Source organism: Doryrhamphus excisus, chromosome 20, assembly GCF_030265055.1.
Source record: "Doryrhamphus excisus isolate RoL2022-K1 chromosome 20, RoL_Dexc_1.0, whole genome shotgun sequence".
Classification (NCBI taxonomy): domain Eukaryota; kingdom Metazoa; phylum Chordata; class Actinopteri; order Syngnathiformes; family Syngnathidae; genus Doryrhamphus; species Doryrhamphus excisus.
This window is the reverse complement of record NC_080485.1, coordinates 6,884,088-6,904,572: the sequence shown is the minus strand read 5'-3', so window position 1 is coordinate 6,904,572 and position 20,485 is coordinate 6,884,088. Positions and strand designations below refer to the sequence as shown.

Below are 20,485 nucleotides of genomic sequence, written 5' to 3'. Positions count from 1 at the left end.
TTGCATGAGCTGCATCGACAATGGCAGCCTTCGGGCTTTACCTGGATGTCATGAGCGTCCGCAGCATTGTCTTCCACAAAGTACATTCCAGACTTCCCTGTGAGACAACACAAGGTCAGTGAGATGTATGCGGTGCACACCACTGTACTCTTACCTAGAAGAAGCTCCCCTGCTGTTTCTCTGGCGGGAGCAACACTGATGCAGCGTCTTGTGAACCTGGGGATATAAAAATGTTCTATCTTCTCATTAACCCAGCAGATATGTGATGTCTCAAAGTCAAGCAGCTTCGTTAGCGATTTCAAAAAGATAGCATCACGAGTGGAAGGAAAGCATACCTGATGGGCTCGCTAGTAGCTTTGTCTTTCACAGTGGAGGAGAAGGACGAGTGTGTCTTATCCTCAAACAGGAACGACAGCGGCGGCTTCAATGTATCTAAATATTGCAAGTGGATGAGATTTGGATCTCTGATAAAAAGAGCTACAACACGCTTTAAAGGCGTTTGGGTTTTTCACCTTCAGGCTTACGTCGGTCTTTGAGCAAGTATTTATTTGGGATGGTGAGGTAGCATCTTTGTAGTCTTCGCCGTTCACGGTTCGGGCCTTCAGTCGGGTCCAACTGCCAGGATGTCGGGTAGGAAGTCTGGTCGTACCAAACAGCACTGAAAAACAATGGCAGGGTGGCAGGAAATGAGGATCATGAAGTACAAATTGATGTGCACGTGGAAATGATTTCATCACAAAGATGAGTGTGATACCCAGCCAAGTGTTGAGTATGAGGACAACAATTATGTTAATCACATCGCCAATGACGAGAGCATCAAAGAACAAACAGTAGTCACTTTATCATTTTGTTTTTCCTTTAGCTAAAATGTGACTGTAATGCTAGCACTGTAGCTCACAAAGCTATGCTCATGTTGTTGTATATGATATATGATGATATATGGTGCAAGTGCAGTGTTACGGGTTGTAAATAAAATGAGGATAAAGTAAACAGTAGCTTTTCTTGGAGCCACACACTCCTGGCACATTAGCTCATTAGCATTAAAGCTACAGACACACTAAACTTCGTGTATGCGGTGTCCCACTGCCTAAATTCCAGCTTCAAGACTAGATTTTGGGTATTACTCCACTGGCTTCCCGTTTCCCAACGCATTCACTTCAAAATTCTTCTCATAACCTACAAAGCCCTCCACGATCTGACCCCCCCCCCCCCATATCTCACAGACCTGCTCCATCCACACAATCCCCCGCGTCCCTTTCGCTCCTCAGACTCCAACCTCCTGGCACTCCCCTGTAAGACCAAGCCCCGAACCTGGGGAGACAGAGCCTTCTCCATCGCTGCCCCCACCCTCTGGAACTCTTTGCCCCATTCACTCCGTGCTTGCCCTGACTTTCCCAGTTTCAAAAAACAACTAAAAACCCACATCTTTAAATCTGTTTTAACCCTTTATAGGGCAAGTAACCATATATGGTAACTTAAAAAACAGGGTTCCCCATGTCTCAGCAAGGCAACAGAGTCATGTGACTTTCTCATGCCAATCAGCCTAGATCAGATAATGTCACAGGAAGTGACATCATGGGCTGTGATCAATCAGGAGTGAGCCAGAGAGTATCAAACTTCCTTCTTCATTCAGAAGTCGGAAATTGCAATTTTCTGCCGCTTGGGGCCCGACACTCGGCCAAAACATAAAAACTAACCATGATAAGTTGATCACAGTCACTCTAACTACTGTTAGACTCTGTTGATGTCACCTTGTGCAGTTTGACCTGTCCCTTTTCCTTACGCTAAATGGGGAAAGGAACCGTATATGGTAACTTCTTTGATCTTGATTTGAAACCTTTTTCAAAAAGTAAAAAGAGAAAAAATGTCTTCTTATAGCTCCCAATAACACTCAAGGATTTAATTTTTAAATTTCTAAGTATTTCAGTGAGTGCCCTATAAAGGGTTAATGTCTAACTTTTTATATCTGACTGCTGTGCCCCGCCCCGCTTTTTCTCATGTTCATGTTTTGTGTCTTCTACTCTGTTTACTTGCTTTTATTCAACTCCATTCTTCTGTAAAGTGTCTGAGTATTTTGAAAAGTGCTATACAAATAAAATGTATTATTATTATTATTATTATTAGGGCGGTACGGCGGCGAGTGGTTAGCGCTCAGACCTCACAGCTAGGAGACCAGGGTTCAATTCCACCCTCGGCCATCTCTGTGTGGAGTTTGCATGTTCTCCCCGTGTATGCGTGGGTTTTCTCCGGGTACTCCGGTTTCCTCCCACATTCCAAAAACATGCTAGGTTAATTGGTGACTCCAAATTGTCCATAGGTATGAATGTGAGTGTGAATGGTTGTTTGTCTATATGTGCCCTGTGATTGGCTGGCGACCAGTCCAGGGTGTACCCCGCCTCTCGCCCGAAGACAGCTGGGATAGGCTCCAGCACCTCCCGCGACCCTTGTGAGTAAAAGCGGTAGAAAATGAATGAATGAATGAATTATTATTATTACACTTTGGAGCGGACGCCTCGGGTTCAAATCTCCACTCGTAAGCACCATCTGTATTCGTCAGGAAGGGCTCACGCCAAAAATCAGTATGCAAATCAAAAAGATCCGCTGTGGCGACCTCGTAATCAGGGAAAAAGCCGAAAGAATACACTATTGTGGGACCTCAGACAGAAAAAAATAGTATATAGTCGGCCATCGTTTATCACAGCTGAATGGTTTCAGAATTGCTGCAAAATTTCTGTGAAAATGCTTAATTTATGCCATGAATACATCGAATTTGCTTAAATGTATGTTTTTCTTTTACTAATAATAGGCAATATTCAACCACAAAACACTCAATCATTCATTTACTGTGCCGCTACACACTTACTAATGTCGTGGGGATATACTGGAGCCTTTTCTAGCTGACTTTGGGTGGGAGGCAAAGTAAACCCTGGGTTGATCACCAGCGAAACAGCAATCATTTATTGAGTAGAATAAGGTCGTGATGTTAGAATCATGAGGGACAACGGTAATACGGGCCTTTCAAATTTGAGTCACAGGAGCATCAATAGAAGCTGTCACCCACATTCGACTTTTTTTTCCAACAAAAGATTAGGACAAAATTCCGTAGGTGAGATGTATTTCTGTACCCACCGGTCATGTGTGAGTTGCTGCACGAGCTCCTGCCAGTGGCGGCTGGCACTCAGGTCAGTCTTATAGAGCCCTCTGATGTGCTGGATGACTTTCTTTCTCTCCATGCCTTGACGCAGAGACACATTCTGCGTTATGTCAGCCGCAATCTTAGAAATGTCTTTGGACTTTCCATCCAGCCTCTGGATGAGACTGCAGAAGGAAGATAAGCACAGTATTAGATTGAACTGATCAAAGGAAAGGACATTAAATATCAAATATTTTTACTCTACTTACTTTCTCTGAGTGTTGGTCATTTTCTTTTCCCATGCTACTTTGCTTGTTTTTTCTTCTGCTTCATACTTCAATTTTTCCTGTTTGAAGTCAATTAGAAGTAAACAGTAAGTATTATGCCTATGGTGTAAAGTATGGCAGCTGCAGAAAGGCTTGCCTCTTTAATGGCCTTGAGGAGGTCCTGCTTGTGTGGAACGTTGGGTGGGATGCAGCGATGGCCACAAAGCTTGAGCGAGGTCATGAATATGCCCACGGCGTTCTGTTCGTCTTTGGTGAGGCAGTCCCTGTGGTCCTGAAGCATCTCGTAAAGGTAGAGCGACAACTTGGGTCCATGCTGTGAGTGACATACAATGTATTGCCAGAAGAAAGGCTAGTCAGCTATGTTGGCAATTAACACTAATTTCTCACTCTGAATCTTTAAAGTAACGTGCACCATATAATTTCCGAAAATCAGGATTCATTCATTTTCTACCACTTATCATAGCGAGGGTCGCGAGGGGTGCTGGAGCCTATCCCAGCTGTCTTTGGCCGAGAGGCGGGGTGCACCCTGGACTGGTCGCCAGCCAATCACAGGGCACATATAGACAAACAACCATTCACACTCACATTCATACCTATGGACAATTTGGAGTCGCCAATTAACCTAGCATGTTTTTGGAATGTGGGAGGAAACCGGAGTACCCGGAGAAAACCCACACATGCACGGGGAGAACATGCAAGCTCCACACAGAGATGGCCAAGGGTGGAATTGAACCCTGGTAAAACTAATTTCTCACTCTGAATCTTTCAAGTCATGTGCACCATATAATTTCCGAAAATCAGGATTCATTCATTCATTCATTTTCTACAACTTATCCTCACGAGGGTCGCGGGGGTGCTGGAGCCTATCCAAGCTGTCTTCAGGCGATAGGCAGGGTACACCTTGGACTGGTCTGGTCGCCAGCCAATCACAGGGCACATATAGACAAACAACCATTCACACTCACATTCATACCTATGGACAATTTGGAGTCGCCAATTAACCTAGCATGTTTTTGGAATGTGGGAGGAAACCGGAGTACCCGGAATAAAACCCACGCATACACGGGGAGAACATACAAACTCCACACAGAGATGGTGGGATTGAACAGAAAATCAGGATTTTCCGTAAATTCCCGATTATAAGCCAGTACTTTCTTCACACGCTGTCAAAACAATGATGTGGATAATTAATGGATAAAAGAATTGCAGTTCCCATGATGTTTAAAGAGTCCGGAAACATTTTGGAATGTAACCCACGTGAACACCCGAGATGTACGATACAGTATACCCCTGTGTGTAGTGGATAAGGTAAATATAAAAACATGAAGTCACAAAAAGGCTTTCCACTCACCTCGAGACCGGGGCTGAGGCTCTCCTTAAGGATATCCAAATGTCTTGGATCAAAAACAAAATCCAGTGCCTCCTTTCTGTCAAACAAGGGACGAGTCGGGCTCAGCGTGTGCACCAGCAGGCGACCAATTTGGACCCGAAATGTATCCCGACATGACCACAGAATCCTTCGCCACTGCTGATGTGGGGCTCCACCTCGACCCGTACTGCCCTGAGAAAACCAAACACAGCAATCAAAATTAATCAATTAAGGCTATAAAGCAACCACAATCCCCCAAAATATATTTTTTGTTTTACCAGGCTGATTTTAATCCCCTCCATCATGAGTTTGAGGATGTCTTTCTGTAAACTCTTTTTACTTGCAGGTGGTAATGTGAAGGGAATCGGAGAATGCGGGGCAGAGGCTGAGCCACCCTCTTCATGAGTTTGGTCTCCTAATTCTGGTGTGAAAAGCTGTTGGTCTGGAGAATCTGGGATGTTCAGCAGGTCAAATAAATCCTGACTTACATCTAAAATTAGAAAAGCAACCAGAGAGACACTGGATTAGACAGGACGTTTAATCATATCACTTGCTAAAATCCAGTATATCAATTTACCTTCTTTAAATTATGAGCTCATGTTAAAAGCTTGGTGAAAGGTTTGTAATCATGCAAATCAAATCAAATCAACTTCACACACAGTAGGGAGACATGGCATGGCACGCCACCTTTGGGGCCGTCCACACTGGGCCATCGGAGGACCAGCACCCGGGCCCCCCCGACTCCGACAGACGAGCGGACCCCCACATTAAAGGGAGGAACCCCCAGCCAGCCGGGTCGAAGGGACCCAAGAATGGCACCCCCTCAGGAGACCCGACACAGCCCCCAGTGTGGAGGACCCCCCTGAGGAAACACTGGAGTTAAAAGCTGAAGACCAAGAGCAAAAATAATAGGACTAAAAAGATAAAAACAAAACACTGGAGTTAAAATCTGAAGACTAAGAGCATAAAATAGGACTAAAAAGATACAAAAAACACTGGAGTTAAAGCTGAAGACCAAGAGCAAAAAAAATAGGACTAAAAAGATAAAAAAAACACTGGAGTTAAAAGCTGAAGACCAAGAGCAAAAAAAATAGGACTGACAAGATAAAAACAAAACACTGGAGTTAAAAGCTGAAGACTAAGAGCATAAAAAAGGACTGACAAGATAAAAACAAAACACTGGAGTTAAAAGCTGAAGACTAAGAGCATAAAATAGGACTAAAAAGATAAAAACAAAACACTGGAGTTAAAAGCTGAAGACTAAGAGCATAAAATAGGACTAAAAAGATAAAAACAAAACACTGGAGTTAAAAGCTGAAGACCAAGAGCAAAAAAATAGGACTAAAAAGATAAAAACAAAACACTGGAGTTAAAAGCTGAAGACTAAGAGCATAAAATAGGACTAAAAAGATAAAAACAAAACACTGGAGTCAAAAGCTGAAGACTATGAACATAAAATAGGACTAAAAAGATGAAAACATAACACTGGAGTTAAAAGCTGAAGACTAAGGTGCATAAAATAGGACTAAAAAAATAAAAACATAACACTGGAGTTAAAAGCTGAAGACCAAGAGCAAAAAAATAGGACTAAAAAGATAAAAACAAAACACTGGAGTTAAAAGCTGAAGACTAAGAGCATAAAATAGGACTAACAAGATAAAAACAAAACACTGGAGTTAAAAGCTGAAGACTAAGGTGCAAGTAAAGCATGATAGCGATTTCAAATACTTCAAGCCTAAAAATTGTAGAATTAAAACTAAAGCCTAACTTTACCGTGATAAATGAGTCTGTTGACAGCAAGGACCACAAGCCTCTGCAGCCTCTGCACAAACTCAGTCTCACTGGCACGAATGGGGTTCTCCTGGCTCATTCGCCTCTGCATCATCTGGTTGAGCTCATCACTGGCTACGGAGCGCATTCGCATCAGTAGAGAATCTGTCTGGGCCAGAGAGAAGCGCCGTCGGCCTGCAAGTGCGACATGAGCACGTGAGAACAGGCTTGTTAAATGTTGAAAAAAAAAAAATGCATATGAAAAACTGAAACGTCACAGCACACACACAAGAGTGTGAAGATTCACTGATTAAAATACCATCTGTTCAGGAATGCTTAACACTGATTTAGTTAAGCATTCTTTCATCAAAGTCATGCAAACACACACAGAAGCACCAGTAGTGGATGAAGGAAGTGGGCGAATGTAATTGCCGTGTGAGTGAAAGGGAAAGGTGGGTGAGTTCACGGCAACATTTGAAAACATGTCCCATGTACGGGACAATGTTCTCTGCTGCGGACCGCAGTCCCAGCTACCTGCATCACAATGGAGCATGTAGGATGGTGTTCCAGTAGGGGAGGGGAGGGGGGAGTCCTGGGATAGGAAGCTGAAGGGAGAGGGCAAGGGGATCTGACCATAGGAGCAGTAGTGCTGCCTGGGAATGCGGGGGATAATGGAGTCTTTCAAGGCAATGGAACCTTCAATTCGGATGAGGAGAGGATCGGTGAGAGTAGAGATGGTGGTGACATGGATAACAAAGCCTGTGAGGCACACTCACCTGCGATGCTCTTTCGTTTCTGATATATGGCGTGATGCGGAGAGCTTGGTGCATTATGGGAGCTGCTCAGCTTTTGAGGTCCCTGATTGGCTGTGGTCTTTATGAACTCAATGGCCGACTGAAGGACGCGAAACTGCAAAGCGACTGCCATCTCTAGAACCAAATGGAATGGGACGGCGGTGGAGTCACACAACAATACAAAAACAATAACACAAAACAAGCAGTTATGTTAAAATGTCTGACGAGCCACAGATTGATTTTATCAATTAGGAATCAGTCATTATACGGCTAATAATTAAGTAAAATATAACAGGAAAAACATGTTCCACTCTGTGGTTATAGATAATGAACCCTGTTTTGTTCTGCAGCAGAACTTGACAGCTTGATGTCTTACATCAGGGGTCTCAAACTTGCGGCCCGCGAGACGCTAGTTTGATGCCCCCACCTTGATACCAAAGTTTAATGTTGAAATGACAGCTTAAAGCTGTGTGCACACCGGACACAATTAACATGATTTTGCCCCGCCCATACTGTTACCCCTACCCTGTTACCCCGCCCTGTTTTGCTTTGGATTAGCAATGAAGCTAAAGGCTTATGACGCTGGGTACAAATAAATGCAGGAAATGATTTGGAATCAAACGGAAAATACACGTCAAGATAAAGCATCTCATCAAACATGTTGTTAAAGTTACGACGCTGCTCCCAGATGGAACTGAGTACGATGCTAACTTGCTAATTGGGTAAAATGATTAAGTTTCATTAATGTTCATGTTAAAGGTTAAATAACTGTTAATACTGTACATTTGAATCTGAAAAAAATAATTTCTCTACCAACTGTATGTGGTTTCTTACGTTTTTCTTATTTGCTGTTTTATTATTATTTTACTTATTTATTACTGATTGATTTATTGTCTTTATTCTTAATTTGTTTATTTATTTTTTTTTTTTATCTTATTTTGTGTATAGAAAAATAAAAAGATATTTGAGAACAGTGGAATGTTTTATCAGATATTTTGGTGTGGAAAACCGGAACCAAAGTACTGAAAAAGTGTAGGGTATAGCTGAAGCAAAAGCCTTGAAGATAATTTTTTTTATTGATTTTTTCCCCAGTTTTTAATAAATGCGTTTTGGGTTTTTCTTGAAAACCTGATGCGGCCCGGCTTCACCCAGAACCTAGCTCCGGTGGCCCCCAGGTAAATTGAGTTTGAGACCCCTGTCTCACAATGAACACTGATGAATTGTGCATGGTGCACTGACTGTCAGGAATCCAGTCCTCACCTTGTGTGCGCCGCATCTTGCTAGTTTGCATGAAACCGAGCAAAGTAATGAGGTCTTCGATGATGCGAAAGTACTGGGACCCTGAAGAGCTGCAGGAGTGGATAGTTACAGCTACCAACAGCTGCTGGATGTCACACACGAGGAGCTTGTAATCATTCAGGGGAATGCTGCATAAAAAATATGAAGCACATGAATAGGATTCAAACACTTGCGCAGACAAACGTCATCAACACATGCGGTGCTTTGTTGTTGTTCGAGGGTAGAATCGTTCAAGCGGCCATACCCAGTCTCCATGCCATTGAGCGTGGAGAGGGTGTTGAAGAGCACGTAGAGCAGCCCGTGATCTAGCAGGATATCTGCCAGCTTGGGGCAGGCGTTGAGAAGCTGCAGCAGCATGCAGAGGATGTTGTGCACCAACGAGTTCTCACACAGGGAGTTCTCGATCAGACCCAAAACTGGGATGATACAGCGCTTTGTGAAGGGTGAGATCGTTTCCATTTCCTCCAGGTCCAGACTATTGAATCACAGGGTAAAATGTATTACTACAAATACTCATTAGGCTATTACGCATAAACAATGAAGATAAACACACTCTTCCTCCATGCCCACTGGCCGTCCAAACAGCATTTCAAGGAAGCACTCGATTAGCCCTTGGCTTCCCTGGTGGCTGTACAGCTGGTTGGCTAGGAGGGAGAAGCCATGATTTTTCAGGAATTTCTCCTTCTGCTCCTTGTTGGCTCTACTGAAGTATGCATCCAGCAGCTAGGAAGTAAGGGAGAGAGTGAAGAGTGGTTACGTTCCACACTTACAAACATTTGTCTTCCCGTACGTGGAAGTACGTATAAAGGCTGACCTTCATGACACCTTGCTGGATGAGAGGTGACGAGTGGTTGACCAGGACAACTAAGGCCTCGGGCTGGATGAGTTTGTCCATCACTTCTTCAAGCATGAGGTCCGGCAGCAGCAGTAGAACGCCCCTCAGAAGGTCATAGAGGCCACAGCAGATGAGCACCAGGCAGTCCTCTGTAGTGGACCTGTGATACACAAGACCACTCATGAAATCCTACTGGAAATCAAGAAATCCTACTTATAATTGTAATATGGAATAGTTATTGCAATTAAGAATAATAAAAAATATATTTTGGTAATGTGGTGATTGCTTCTGCATTTACATTTCTCGAGGGTTAATACGATAGAATTGAAACTTCAGCAGCAGCACGGCGGTCTAGTGGTTAGCGCGCAGACCTCACAGCTAGGAGACCAGGGTTCAATTCCACCCTCGGCCATCTCTGTGTGGAGTTTGCATGTTCTCCCGGGCATGTGTGGGTTTTCTCCGGGTACTCCGGTTTCCAAAAAAACATGCTAGGTTAATTGGCGACTCCAAATTGTCCATAGGTATGAATGTGAGTGTGAATGGTTGTTTGTCTATATGTGCCCTGTGATTGGCTAGCGACCAGTCCAGGGTGTACCCCGCCTCTCGCCCGAAGACAGCTGGGATAGGCTCCAGCACCCCCCACAACCCTCGTGAGGAAAAATCGGTAGAAAATGAATGAATGAATGAATGAAACTTGAGCATAACGTTCTTTCAGATATAACCTCTGAAAACCTCACACAGCCATTTTTGTCCATTGGCATCACAAGTGTGTACACCTGTACACATATGCCAACATGTGCCATGCACATCAGTTTCCAATCAATGAACCGCAACTCCCCCAATGTCAGCAGTACTTGTGACCCCAGATCATGATGCTAACGCCACCATACTTAATCGTAGTTAAGAAACAATTATTTTTGATACTAATTTCCGCAGCTATTTACACAGCAATGTGTGTGTTGTCTCATTTTCAGCGCATAGTAATACTGCTACACAAGCTGACTACCCAAAGTATATTTAAATTTCTCTAGTATTGTCACTTGAAAATATATACTATGGTAAAAAGTATTGCTGAAATGGAATGACTACATACCGGTCGTTGGAATCAGTTTTGCTGTGTGTCCTCTCATAGCCAGGAGAATAGGTGTAACTTTCCCAGTCTTCTGGTCCTGAGCTTCGATCAGCTGCACTTGGCCAGCGACTGATGGCCAAAGAGCCATTTGGAGCTGGGAAAGCCAATCCCAGACTGTCCAGGTTGCTGTGGCTCCTCTGGAAGGACTGTATACCTTTAAGGCTGTCAGGGCGTCGAGGAGCCTCATCACTAGCAGAGTCAAACCTGTCCTCAGACTCTGCAACGCCTACACTGCCTTCTGCCAGGCTGTCCACCTCGGCTGCCTCGTCCCGCTCCTCCTCCACGCTGATGGATGGGGTGCGTTGACCCCCTTCTTTGCCTATTTCCCTGGAGTCACAGATAGTCTTTGCGGATTCACAACTGCTCAGGAGTTGCTCGTCACCGCCTCCTTTTTTCAGTGTTTCTGTGCTGCCCAGAGCCTGCTGGGTAGTGAGCGACACCCGGTCAACTTCACTTGCTTCATTTGAGCCACTACGCGTGAGGCGGGGTGTCAGCAAAGGGGAACCATAGGGGGACGGTGCCAAACTGGGAGGTCGTAAAGACTGATCTTCACCTCCGTGTTCAGGGGATGGAACATGGAGATGGCCTGGAGGAACAAGCAGCAAGATGATCAGATTGCTTTGCGGCTTGTGTAGAGTCATTGAATGGAAAGGTATTAAGAAACAAAGACACAAACACTATGGGGAAAACATCACCACATTTTCTCACGATAGATATATAGATAGATAGAGATATAGAGAGAGCTAGAGAGATGGATGGATAGAGAGCTAGAGAGATGGATGGACAGAGAGAGAGGTGGATGGATGGATGGACAGAGAGAGAGGTGGATGGATGGATGGACAGAGAGAGGGGTGGATGGATGGATGGACAGAGAGAGGGGTGGATGGATGGATGGACAGAGAGAGAGGTGGATGGATGGATGGACAGAAAGAGAGGTGGATGGATGGATGATAGAGAGAGGTGGATGGATAGAGAGACAGAGAGAGAGGTGGATGGATAGAGAGACAGAGAGAGATAGCGAGGGATAGAGATAGCGAGGGATAGATAAAGAGATAGCGAGGGATAGCTAGAGAGATAGATAGATAGAGAGATAGATAGAGATAGAGAGATAGATAGAGATATAGAGAGATAGAGATATAGAGAGATAGATATAGAGAGAGGTAGAGATAGATAGAGAGATAGATAGAGAGATAGATAGAGAGATAGATAGAGAGATAGATAGAGAGAGATAGAGAGATAGATAGAGAGAGAGAGATAGATAGAGAGAGATAGAGAGATAGAGCGATAGATAGATAGAGAGAGATAGAGAGATAGATAGAGATAGATAGAGATAGATAGAGAGATAGATAGAGAGATAGAGCGAGAGAGATAGAGATAGAGAGAGAGATAGATAGAGAGAGAGAGATAGATAGAGATAGAGAGCTAGAGAGATAGATAGAGATAGAGAGCTAGAAAGATAGATAGATAGAGAGATAGATAGAGAGATAGATAGAGAGATAGATAGATAGAGAGATAGATAGAGAGATAGATAGAGAGATAGATAGATAGAGAGATAGATAGATAGAGAGATAGATAGAGAGATAGATAGAGAGATAAATAGAGAGATAGATAGAGAGATAGATAGAGAGATAGAGCAATAGATAGAGAGATAGAGAGAGAGAAATAGAGAGCTAGAGAGATAGATAGACAGATAGATAGATAGATTTTCTTTATTGTCATTGCACAATAACACAGCAGTGAAATTGCCAACGAAATGTTGTTGTCTGGCTCCCGTATAATAATAAATAATAGTGTGGAGAATAAATAGATGACATCAGATATGAACAATGTACAGCGTAAACAGTAATAATAATTTCAATAATTATTACAAATAATTTAAATAATTTATAATAAATAATAATAATTTAAAGTTCATGATCATGTTCTTTTTTCTTAAACATTTAATAAAAAATGTTAGAATCTCTAAGGGCCCAGAAAAGCACATTACATTTGTTGTCTTTGACAGTGAGTCAACCTCATGTTTGATTTGGCTTAGTTGTTACTAAGCTGGATGCCGATCCTGATGCAACATTCCCATTTATCCGGGCAAGGGACCGTAGTGAATCACTTTACGGATTAATAAGAGCCACTGTACAAACACTGTACAAACCTTCTTGGGGAGCTTCTGTGAACACTGTTGGGGAAAGAGACAACACTGAACTGCTTGCAGACTTCCCTCCGCTGTTGGAGTGTCGCAGGTACATAATGGATTGCACCTTGTCATGGTAGAGCTTCCCATCTGACAAATGGAGACATCGAAAGACCTCCTTAGTATAAAGTCCATACAGATGTTGCATTCAACCGTTGACTCCTCACCTATATGCAGTGAGAAGTAGAAGCTGGATGGCGTGTGGCAGACGTAGGTGTTAGTCGGTGGGTGAACCGCCAACAGGAAGTTATAGATAAGTTTGAGCAAATCCAAATCTGGAGGCGAACCCAATACTTCCTGGATTATTTTGACAAATGACAAACAGACTTCCTGTGGGATGGCGGTCAGATGCTCGTCCCGATGCTCCTTAAGACAAATATCATCTTGTTAGTCATTGTCAGGTAGGGTTAATGATTTTGAGATGTTGAGAAGACACACCTGTAACACCTGACAGGTGAGCAGGAAGCGGTGCACGACTTCAGCCTTGAGGAGCTGCCGGATGTTAAAGACCTGGTAAGGGTGGTGCACCCTGATGAGAATCTCTAAGGCTGCCAGCAATGTCTCCCACACACCGCACTATCCAAAAAGGATGATGAGTGATTATGGAATGGAAATAAAAAGGCACATAACACCATATAATAACAAATGTGCACATTCTGGGATGTCATTTTCAGTGTTTCCGAAGGGCATTTGCTACATTTATTGATCTAAAGTCGTTTTGATGCCAGTGTCAATGTAGATTGAGTCATCTAGTGTAGGTTGCGCCAATCCACAAAGCCTGAATTGAGGCAACTGAAAAAAGTTCAGACGCCAGTGTCATATTAAGCAGAATAATCCTGCCTATAGGAATTTTTCAGACCACAAACTAGTTGAAAGTGAACTGACAGTGCCTCTTCTGAGCACAGGCTAGAAGTGAACTCCATTTTGCTTTAACTGATCCATCAACAGAATTATTTACTAGAAAAGCACTTGGAGAGCCAGACCTCCGCCAAGCCCTGAAAGAGGAAAGTCTCTACATCTGGATTGGATTCGGGATCCAACACATACGGCTGTATGTTAAAAGCGTACATTTTAAAAAGATAAATCACCGTTTATCATCAACTCCTATACTGTTTATCATCTCCTATACCGGATATCAAGTTGGGTTTGGCAGCTAGCGGCACAACACCGGAAGTATTCCTAAGCACTTTGAGAGTTGGCGTGGCAAATTAAAACAGAGCGTTTTCACAGGAAGCACAAAAATACAAAGAAATACAGCTGGAATAGGTGCAGATTCTGGAAGATCTAGAAATCTTTCTGTGCCGTTATCGTGTATAGTGACGTCCACAACTCAAACGCACAACAAAGAAATACAGTTGGAATAGGTGCAGATTCTGGAAGATCTAGAAAGCTTTCTGTGCCGTTATCGTGTATAGCTACGTCCACAACTCAAAGCATAACAAAGAAATACAGCTGGAATAGGTGCAGATTATGGAAGATCTAGAAAGCTTTCTGTGCCGTTATCGTGTATAGCTACATCCACAACTCAATACAAAGCACAACAAAGAAATACAGCTGGAATAGGTGCAGATTCTGGAAGATCTAGAAAGCTTTCTGTGCCGTTATCGTGTATAGCTACGTCCACAACTCAATACAAAGCACAACAAAGAAATACAGCTGGAATAGGTGCAGATTCTGAAAGATCTAGAAAGCTTTCTGTGCCGTTATCGTGTATAGCTACGTCCACAACTCAATACAAAGCATAATAAGTCCCCTTTTAGGGTGAGCCACTTATACTATTAGTATTTACCTCTGCCTTGGCCCAGATCTTCCAGTCCAAGAGGACATCTGAGAGCAGCCTAATGTCCTGCACCACAGCAATGGATTCTGTGTCCAAACGGAATTGACCGTCATCCCCCAGGATTAGAATAGGCCCACTGCAACACCCAACCAACAGAGTCTAGACAGACACAAAATAATGTTACATCGCACAGTGTACTCAGATAAGAATTAATGCTTTTCATTTTAAAATAACAGAGGGAAAACAAAGGCAGTGAATGAACATGGAAACGAATGACACCTCATCATGAAGGCTTAATGAATGCTTAATACAACTAATCAGGGTATTCAGTGGTAGTCAAAAGCTACAGATTGCAAATGCACACACATCAGCGTCTTGGGTAACACGATGTGTCAGAGAGGCGCAGATTTAAAAAAATAAAAATAAAAATGAATGTGACAGTTATACCAAAGATTGAGATAATTATAGACAACAGAGGTCTAAGGACTCACTTTCAGCATATGATATCCAACAATACATTTGGACTTGATGAGAACCTGGTGTATCATAGAGTAGCCGTGGTAAGAGCTCATTTCATGGATGCGATGCTGGTTGAATTTAGACAGAGACAAGAGGATATGCAAGGACAAAGCCTGCGTCATCTCACAGTCACTCAGCTCCACTGTCTGCAAAAGAGAATGTCCAATGCATTGGTTTCGCTAGGACAAACACACATTTCTTCATCCAGGATATTAGTTATGAAGTAACCACACTAACACATTCAGGAAGTTTACACTTGGCTACCGGTGAATTTAAGTATATCTATTTACAATATAGTATTTTCATTTTTCTCTTACCTGTGCAAAAAGGAAGACAAAATTCCCCGTCCCTCCAATCTTATGCAGGACGCTCTGCAGGCCGTGAGTTTCTGTGGGCAGCAGAGCCTTGAGAGCATTGGGCTCCAAGGAAACACTTTGCACCTCTTTGGAGCTGAAGGGTCGTTGGGTCACCACGGTCTTGGCTTGTCCCTTCAGTCTAATTACAGGCTCATAGATAGTATAGACCCTGGGACTGCTGGGAGCATACACAACCGCCAAGCTCTCCTGTCATAAAACAACAACAGCTTCAGGACACATTGGCTATTCCTTCAGCAGAGTCGCAAGTTCTTTTACAATTATTATTATTTGTATGTATTTGTATGTTATATATTATTTGTATGTAATTTCACTCTGGTCTCACTTACTTTCCTTTTTCTAATCACCCGAGCTGTTATCCACAAATCTATAAGCAATTACCGTAAATTCCGGACTATAAGCCGCTACTTTTTTCCAAAACTTTCAACCCTGCGGCTTATTCAGTGATAATTTGAGGGGCTCTCGAGTAGAAAAGGTAAGATTAAGACCGGTGGAATATATGCCGATGTCGAGGAAAACTGCAACTTCTTGTCTTCCTTTCTTCCTGCAGCTGTCAGGCTGTACAACCAGCACCGCTCCCAATAGACTTCTACACCGCTATGTACATCTGTGTAATACTTGCTTTTAGTCAGTATAGTTACTCCAGACCCCATTCACTGTGCAATATCTGATCAACCTCCATGTGCAATATTAAGGGCTCTAAATGCAATATACTAAGTTCTATGTGAAGTATTTCCATAATTCCTCATATTAACTCTCTAACAAGATCTCAGTGTATAGACTGGTCATATATCTCATCTCGTTTCATATTATCTACATACTGTATTGTATATAACTCTGGAAAAACTGTTGATTTTTGTTAATACTTTGTTAATACTTGGGTTGTTTATATTGTTTATTTTTCTATATTGTGTATTTTGTACTGCTTAACTGACTCTGTACTCTTGCTGCTGTGCAATACAAATGTCCCCACTGAGGGACGAATAAAGGCATATCTTAATCTTAAATGAAATTAGCGTGAACATACCCTCATCATGGAAAATGCAAAAAGAAAGGCATATGACGCAGCTTTCAAGCTAAAAGCAATCGAGCTGTCCGATAAAGAAGGAAACAGAGCTGCTGCACGTAAACTTGGCATAAATCGATGGCTTCAGTTCAAAGGAGGAAGATGAGGACTGCTTACCGTGATTTTTACCAGTATGTTCTTTTACCAGACCTGTTATACTGTGTTGCTATTGTGTTGCTAGCGTGTTGTTACCATGTTGCTACCGTTTTACTGCCAAGTCACAGGCACCGTTTGTGAAGAAAGTTATATTATTATTATTGTTAAGTTATATTATTAAAACTTTGAAAACTCTCTCTGTGTACCGTCTTTCTTTGTAAATATGTTTACATGTTTTAATGTGGGCACATGCGGCTTATATACAGGTGCGGCTTGTGTATGTACAAAATCGATTTTCCTCTAAAAAAAAAAAATAAAATAAAATAAAATCTGTTTTTCTTTGCTGGAAAATGTCATCATTCTTATTATGAAACACAGAAATCAACACCAATGTATCTGATATTCCTTATCAGTCTTGGCTGCATGGTGGTCGAGTGGTTAGCGCACAGGCCAAATTGTCCATAGGTATGAATGTGAGTGTGAATGGTTGTTTGTCTATATGTGCCCTGTGATTGGCTGGCCACCAGTCCAGGGTGGACCCCGCCTGCCGTCCGAAGCAATGTGCAATGTGATCAGCACAATACAGTAATATTTTGCCGCTTACTTACTTCAAATGTATAAATGTACTCTTTCATGGTTGAATATGACCTCTTATTAGTAAAAATAATATGCGTGTGTACACATAATTTACATATTTTTTGCCTAAATGAATGAGTTTTGTGTGTGGAAGCTCCTAAATGAACTGCAATACAAATATAAGTCACTCAGATGACGCATTCAAGGACGTTGTGATATTCTACAGTATTGGTACTGAAATGCTCACCACCAGACTTCTTTTTTTCTAGGTTTAATCCCTAACACGGGCGACTTTTGCAGCCTAGACTAAAACAAAACAAAAACCCTAAACCCCCGAAGCACAAATAAAAAGTCATGTGATCTTTCCTTACCGCAGAAAGAAGAAGAAGAAAAAAATAATGTAGTGGGTGAGGCTTATAATCAGGTGCGCTCTATAGTCCGGAAATTACGGTACTGTTTTGAGTCTCATAGAAATCTGTCAGGCTTAACTAGATTAGCTTTTTTTTCCATTGAGGAGTAATGACTTCCTGCAGCGTATCAGTAATGACAACTAATTGGAGGGGCACATCCTTTACATGACATAAAAAGAAACAATAAATGACACATGTTGTATGTTATCGCTTAACAACGTAAGAAAAGACTTACAACCAAAGCCGTCGTGTCCACATCCTTGCTCTTCATCAGAAGCTCCCGCACACTTTCACACTTGAGCCCTTCCTGAGTGACAAACTTGGAGAATGACCCTGTGGGTTTGCCATAATTGCAGGGCATGATGGAGGTGAGGTCAGGCCCGCTGGTGTACAAGAAGAAGGCCTCATCAGAACCTACTCTGGCACCTGTAAGAGGCACGGAATAAGATTGAATTACCTGAATGTCAAACAAAAATTTGAAATACATCAAAGAGTGGTAAATGCAATTAAAAAAAAAATAATGAAAAGCTCAGATAATACTATTTGTAGTAGTAAAACATTATCTGCATTAGAAGCAACAAGATCTGCATTCAAAAATCTGACCACTACATCAGACATGCTTTGATAAAGCACAACCCACTCAGGAGGGGATCATGCTGTTTATAAATATGCATGAGTATATACTTATAGTTTATCACATGGTTTGTCTGGTCAGTATTCGTGCCAGTATCAGCCCGAGACCGAAGATGATCTTATTATCACATACTATTTAATCATGAGCTTATTATCACGTACTATTTAATCAAAAGACCATTTTGTTTCCAGAAAATGTTCAGTTTATTCCATGTATTATATCTAAACAGTGTAAACACAATAATTGCAAAAATATTTCAACAATAATATTTTATCAACAGTCTTATCTTATCAGTGTCTGACAATTAAAGTTCCATTAATCAAGTTTGGGTTTTTTGGTGATTGGAGAAGCACTAGGCACTAAGCACTTGTGCGCTGTTCTCTGATTGGTTGTTTCACGGGCACGATACCAGAGCAGCGCGCTCTGAGTGGACAGCTAAGGTGGCTGATACTGGACATGGTTAAACTCTATATTTTATCAGTATCACTGCCCTGGGCTTTGACACAGTATCATTTTGACATTTTCCCGTATCATTCATGGGCGTTTTCTAGGATACAGGGCCAATTAATACTGTAGTATGTGATAAAGGTATTTATACCATCAAAGAGCAGCACTGATGCCAAATAGGATGATGAATGGGTTGAAAAGGTTTATTATTATGATAACTGGTATTAACAGAAGGCCTACCATTGAAGAGGAGCACCGTTCCCATGCTCCAGTGTACGCGCTGTTTAGATACCTCCTCAGAGGCTGATACACAATGGCCCAGCATACAGAAAGTCTTGTTGCTATCTGAGGATAAACTCGACTTTCGTGGCAAAGTGTAGTCCAAGAAAACGTCACATTTCCTGAAACGGAGCGAAGCGCTTACAGTTAGGATTTTGGAAATCAGCAGATCTTCATAAGGCGTACATATTTCTACTCACATGATGCCACACACCCAGACAACCACACGGCCATGGATGTTCTTTTTGCCCTCAGGCTGCTGAGTATATGTGAGACCGATGTGCTGCCATTGGCCGGGCCGGAGAAGTCCCTCACCGGAGTCTGCCTGAGCCAAAAGCCCTGCTTTGATCTCGTCGTTTGGGTCGATACAAACCCTGGGGCAACAGTACACTTATATGTCAAATCTGAAACTTTACAAAAGTACAACCCTGCTTCTCCCAGACCTGGTGAAACTACAGCGTACTCTAACGCTCACCTGAATGTTAGTGAGCCAGTAGAGAAGTCTGCCCACACTTGAAGCATTAGTGCTTTAGAGCCCATGGATAGAATATGAATGAGGCTTTCCTCCGCTACTCTTCGCCCAGCCTGAGGCGAGCCATGGTGAATATCAACTGCAGGTATGTTTCTCTTCTCTGGAAAAAAGAATAATAAAAAAAAATATTTCAATGAACACACTGGGCATCAATATGTTTAAGTAAATGATGTGTTTCTCACCTTTTTCTATGCTCCCCTCTTTTTCCTCCTGCTCTACCACCCTTAGCCACATGGAGGCGCTGAAGCCACTAGCCATATGAGGCCAGCAGTTCTGCCCCACCAGGGGCAAGTGTAAAGGTGCCGTGTTCCAAGGAGAGGAGTGCAGGTGACTCGGTCTCAACTCGCTGTCTCCCTCCCTGCGACCAGGAGACAGCTTGCCCTTCCAGAGCAGACCAACACCTTTCCCCCCAGCATTGCCATTTGGCCTCGAGCTAGGGGACACTCCTCCCGGTGTCAAGGCCCCGATGGTTATTGGAAAGTCCAGCTGGTAAAGCGGTTCTATGTTCACGTTGGCTTCAACAATTTGTAAGATGCCGTTCAGTAAAATCTCCTGGCAAGGAAAAAAGTAAAATGTTTGTGAGAGAAATGGTCTCTTCCCTTCATGGCCTTAGAGTAGCTAAAAATAATCACTATCACAATTATATGTGCAAATTAAGAACAGCAACATGGTGATGTATCACAACTAAAGAAAAAAAATGCTGTAGCACAGGGGGGTTCAAAGTCCGGTCTGTGGCATATAAAAAAATATTTTTAATAAAAATACTACAAAAAAAAAAACCCAACATAAATGTAAAAAATCCAGGACATAAGCCAAATTGTAAATAGAAAAAAAGGCAGAAATGTTGATAATAAAACATAATATATATATATATATATATATATATATATATATATATATATATATATATATATAATTTTTTTTTTAAGCTTTGGCCACCTGTATTATTTCATTTTACATTATTT

The 20,485-nt window shown here is 42.3% G+C and overlaps 1 protein-coding gene across 8 annotated transcripts in view; it reads right to left on the bottom strand.

The window, feature by feature from the left end:
• lyst (lysosomal trafficking regulator) overlaps nucleotides 1-20,485 on the bottom strand; it is a 63,980-nt gene that overhangs the window by 12,195 nt on the left and 31,300 nt on the right. For 4 of the 8 annotated variants that reach the window (XM_058058299.1, XM_058058298.1, XM_058058300.1 and 1 more), the window contains 28 exons: nucleotides 19,703-20,072; nucleotides 19,464-19,620; nucleotides 19,189-19,362; nucleotides 18,950-19,110; nucleotides 17,864-18,054; nucleotides 15,424-15,669; nucleotides 15,079-15,252; nucleotides 14,597-14,746; nucleotides 13,246-13,383; nucleotides 12,975-13,173; nucleotides 12,769-12,897; nucleotides 10,581-11,205; nucleotides 9,467-9,647; nucleotides 9,206-9,375; nucleotides 8,897-9,127; nucleotides 8,614-8,780; nucleotides 7,336-7,488; nucleotides 7,094-7,255; nucleotides 6,563-6,754; nucleotides 5,068-5,279; nucleotides 4,772-4,981; nucleotides 3,557-3,733; nucleotides 3,403-3,479; nucleotides 3,130-3,318; nucleotides 513-658; nucleotides 336-432; nucleotides 155-216; nucleotides 42-97 (listed from right to left, as the gene is read on the bottom strand). In XM_058058299.1, coding sequence (XP_057914282.1) covers nucleotides 42-97; nucleotides 155-216; nucleotides 336-432; nucleotides 513-658; nucleotides 3,130-3,318; nucleotides 3,403-3,479; nucleotides 3,557-3,733; nucleotides 4,772-4,981; nucleotides 5,068-5,279; nucleotides 6,563-6,754; nucleotides 7,094-7,255; nucleotides 7,336-7,488; nucleotides 8,614-8,780; nucleotides 8,897-9,127; nucleotides 9,206-9,375; nucleotides 9,467-9,647; nucleotides 10,581-11,205; nucleotides 12,769-12,897; nucleotides 12,975-13,173; nucleotides 13,246-13,383; nucleotides 14,597-14,746; nucleotides 15,079-15,252; nucleotides 15,424-15,669; nucleotides 17,864-18,054; nucleotides 18,950-19,110; nucleotides 19,189-19,362; nucleotides 19,464-19,620; nucleotides 19,703-20,072 — 5,196 coding nt within the window. The remainder of the gene's footprint in view (nucleotides 1-41; nucleotides 98-154; nucleotides 217-335; nucleotides 433-512; nucleotides 659-3,129; nucleotides 3,319-3,402; nucleotides 3,480-3,556; nucleotides 3,734-4,771; nucleotides 4,982-5,067; nucleotides 5,280-6,562; nucleotides 6,755-7,093; nucleotides 7,256-7,335; nucleotides 7,489-8,613; nucleotides 8,781-8,896; nucleotides 9,128-9,205; nucleotides 9,376-9,466; nucleotides 9,648-10,580; nucleotides 11,206-12,768; nucleotides 12,898-12,974; nucleotides 13,174-13,245; nucleotides 13,384-14,596; nucleotides 14,747-15,078; nucleotides 15,253-15,423; nucleotides 15,670-17,863; nucleotides 18,055-18,949; nucleotides 19,111-19,188; nucleotides 19,363-19,463; nucleotides 19,621-19,702; nucleotides 20,073-20,485) is intronic. The other 4 variants (XM_058058304.1, XM_058058306.1, XM_058058302.1 and 1 more) reach the window with 3 other exon arrangements.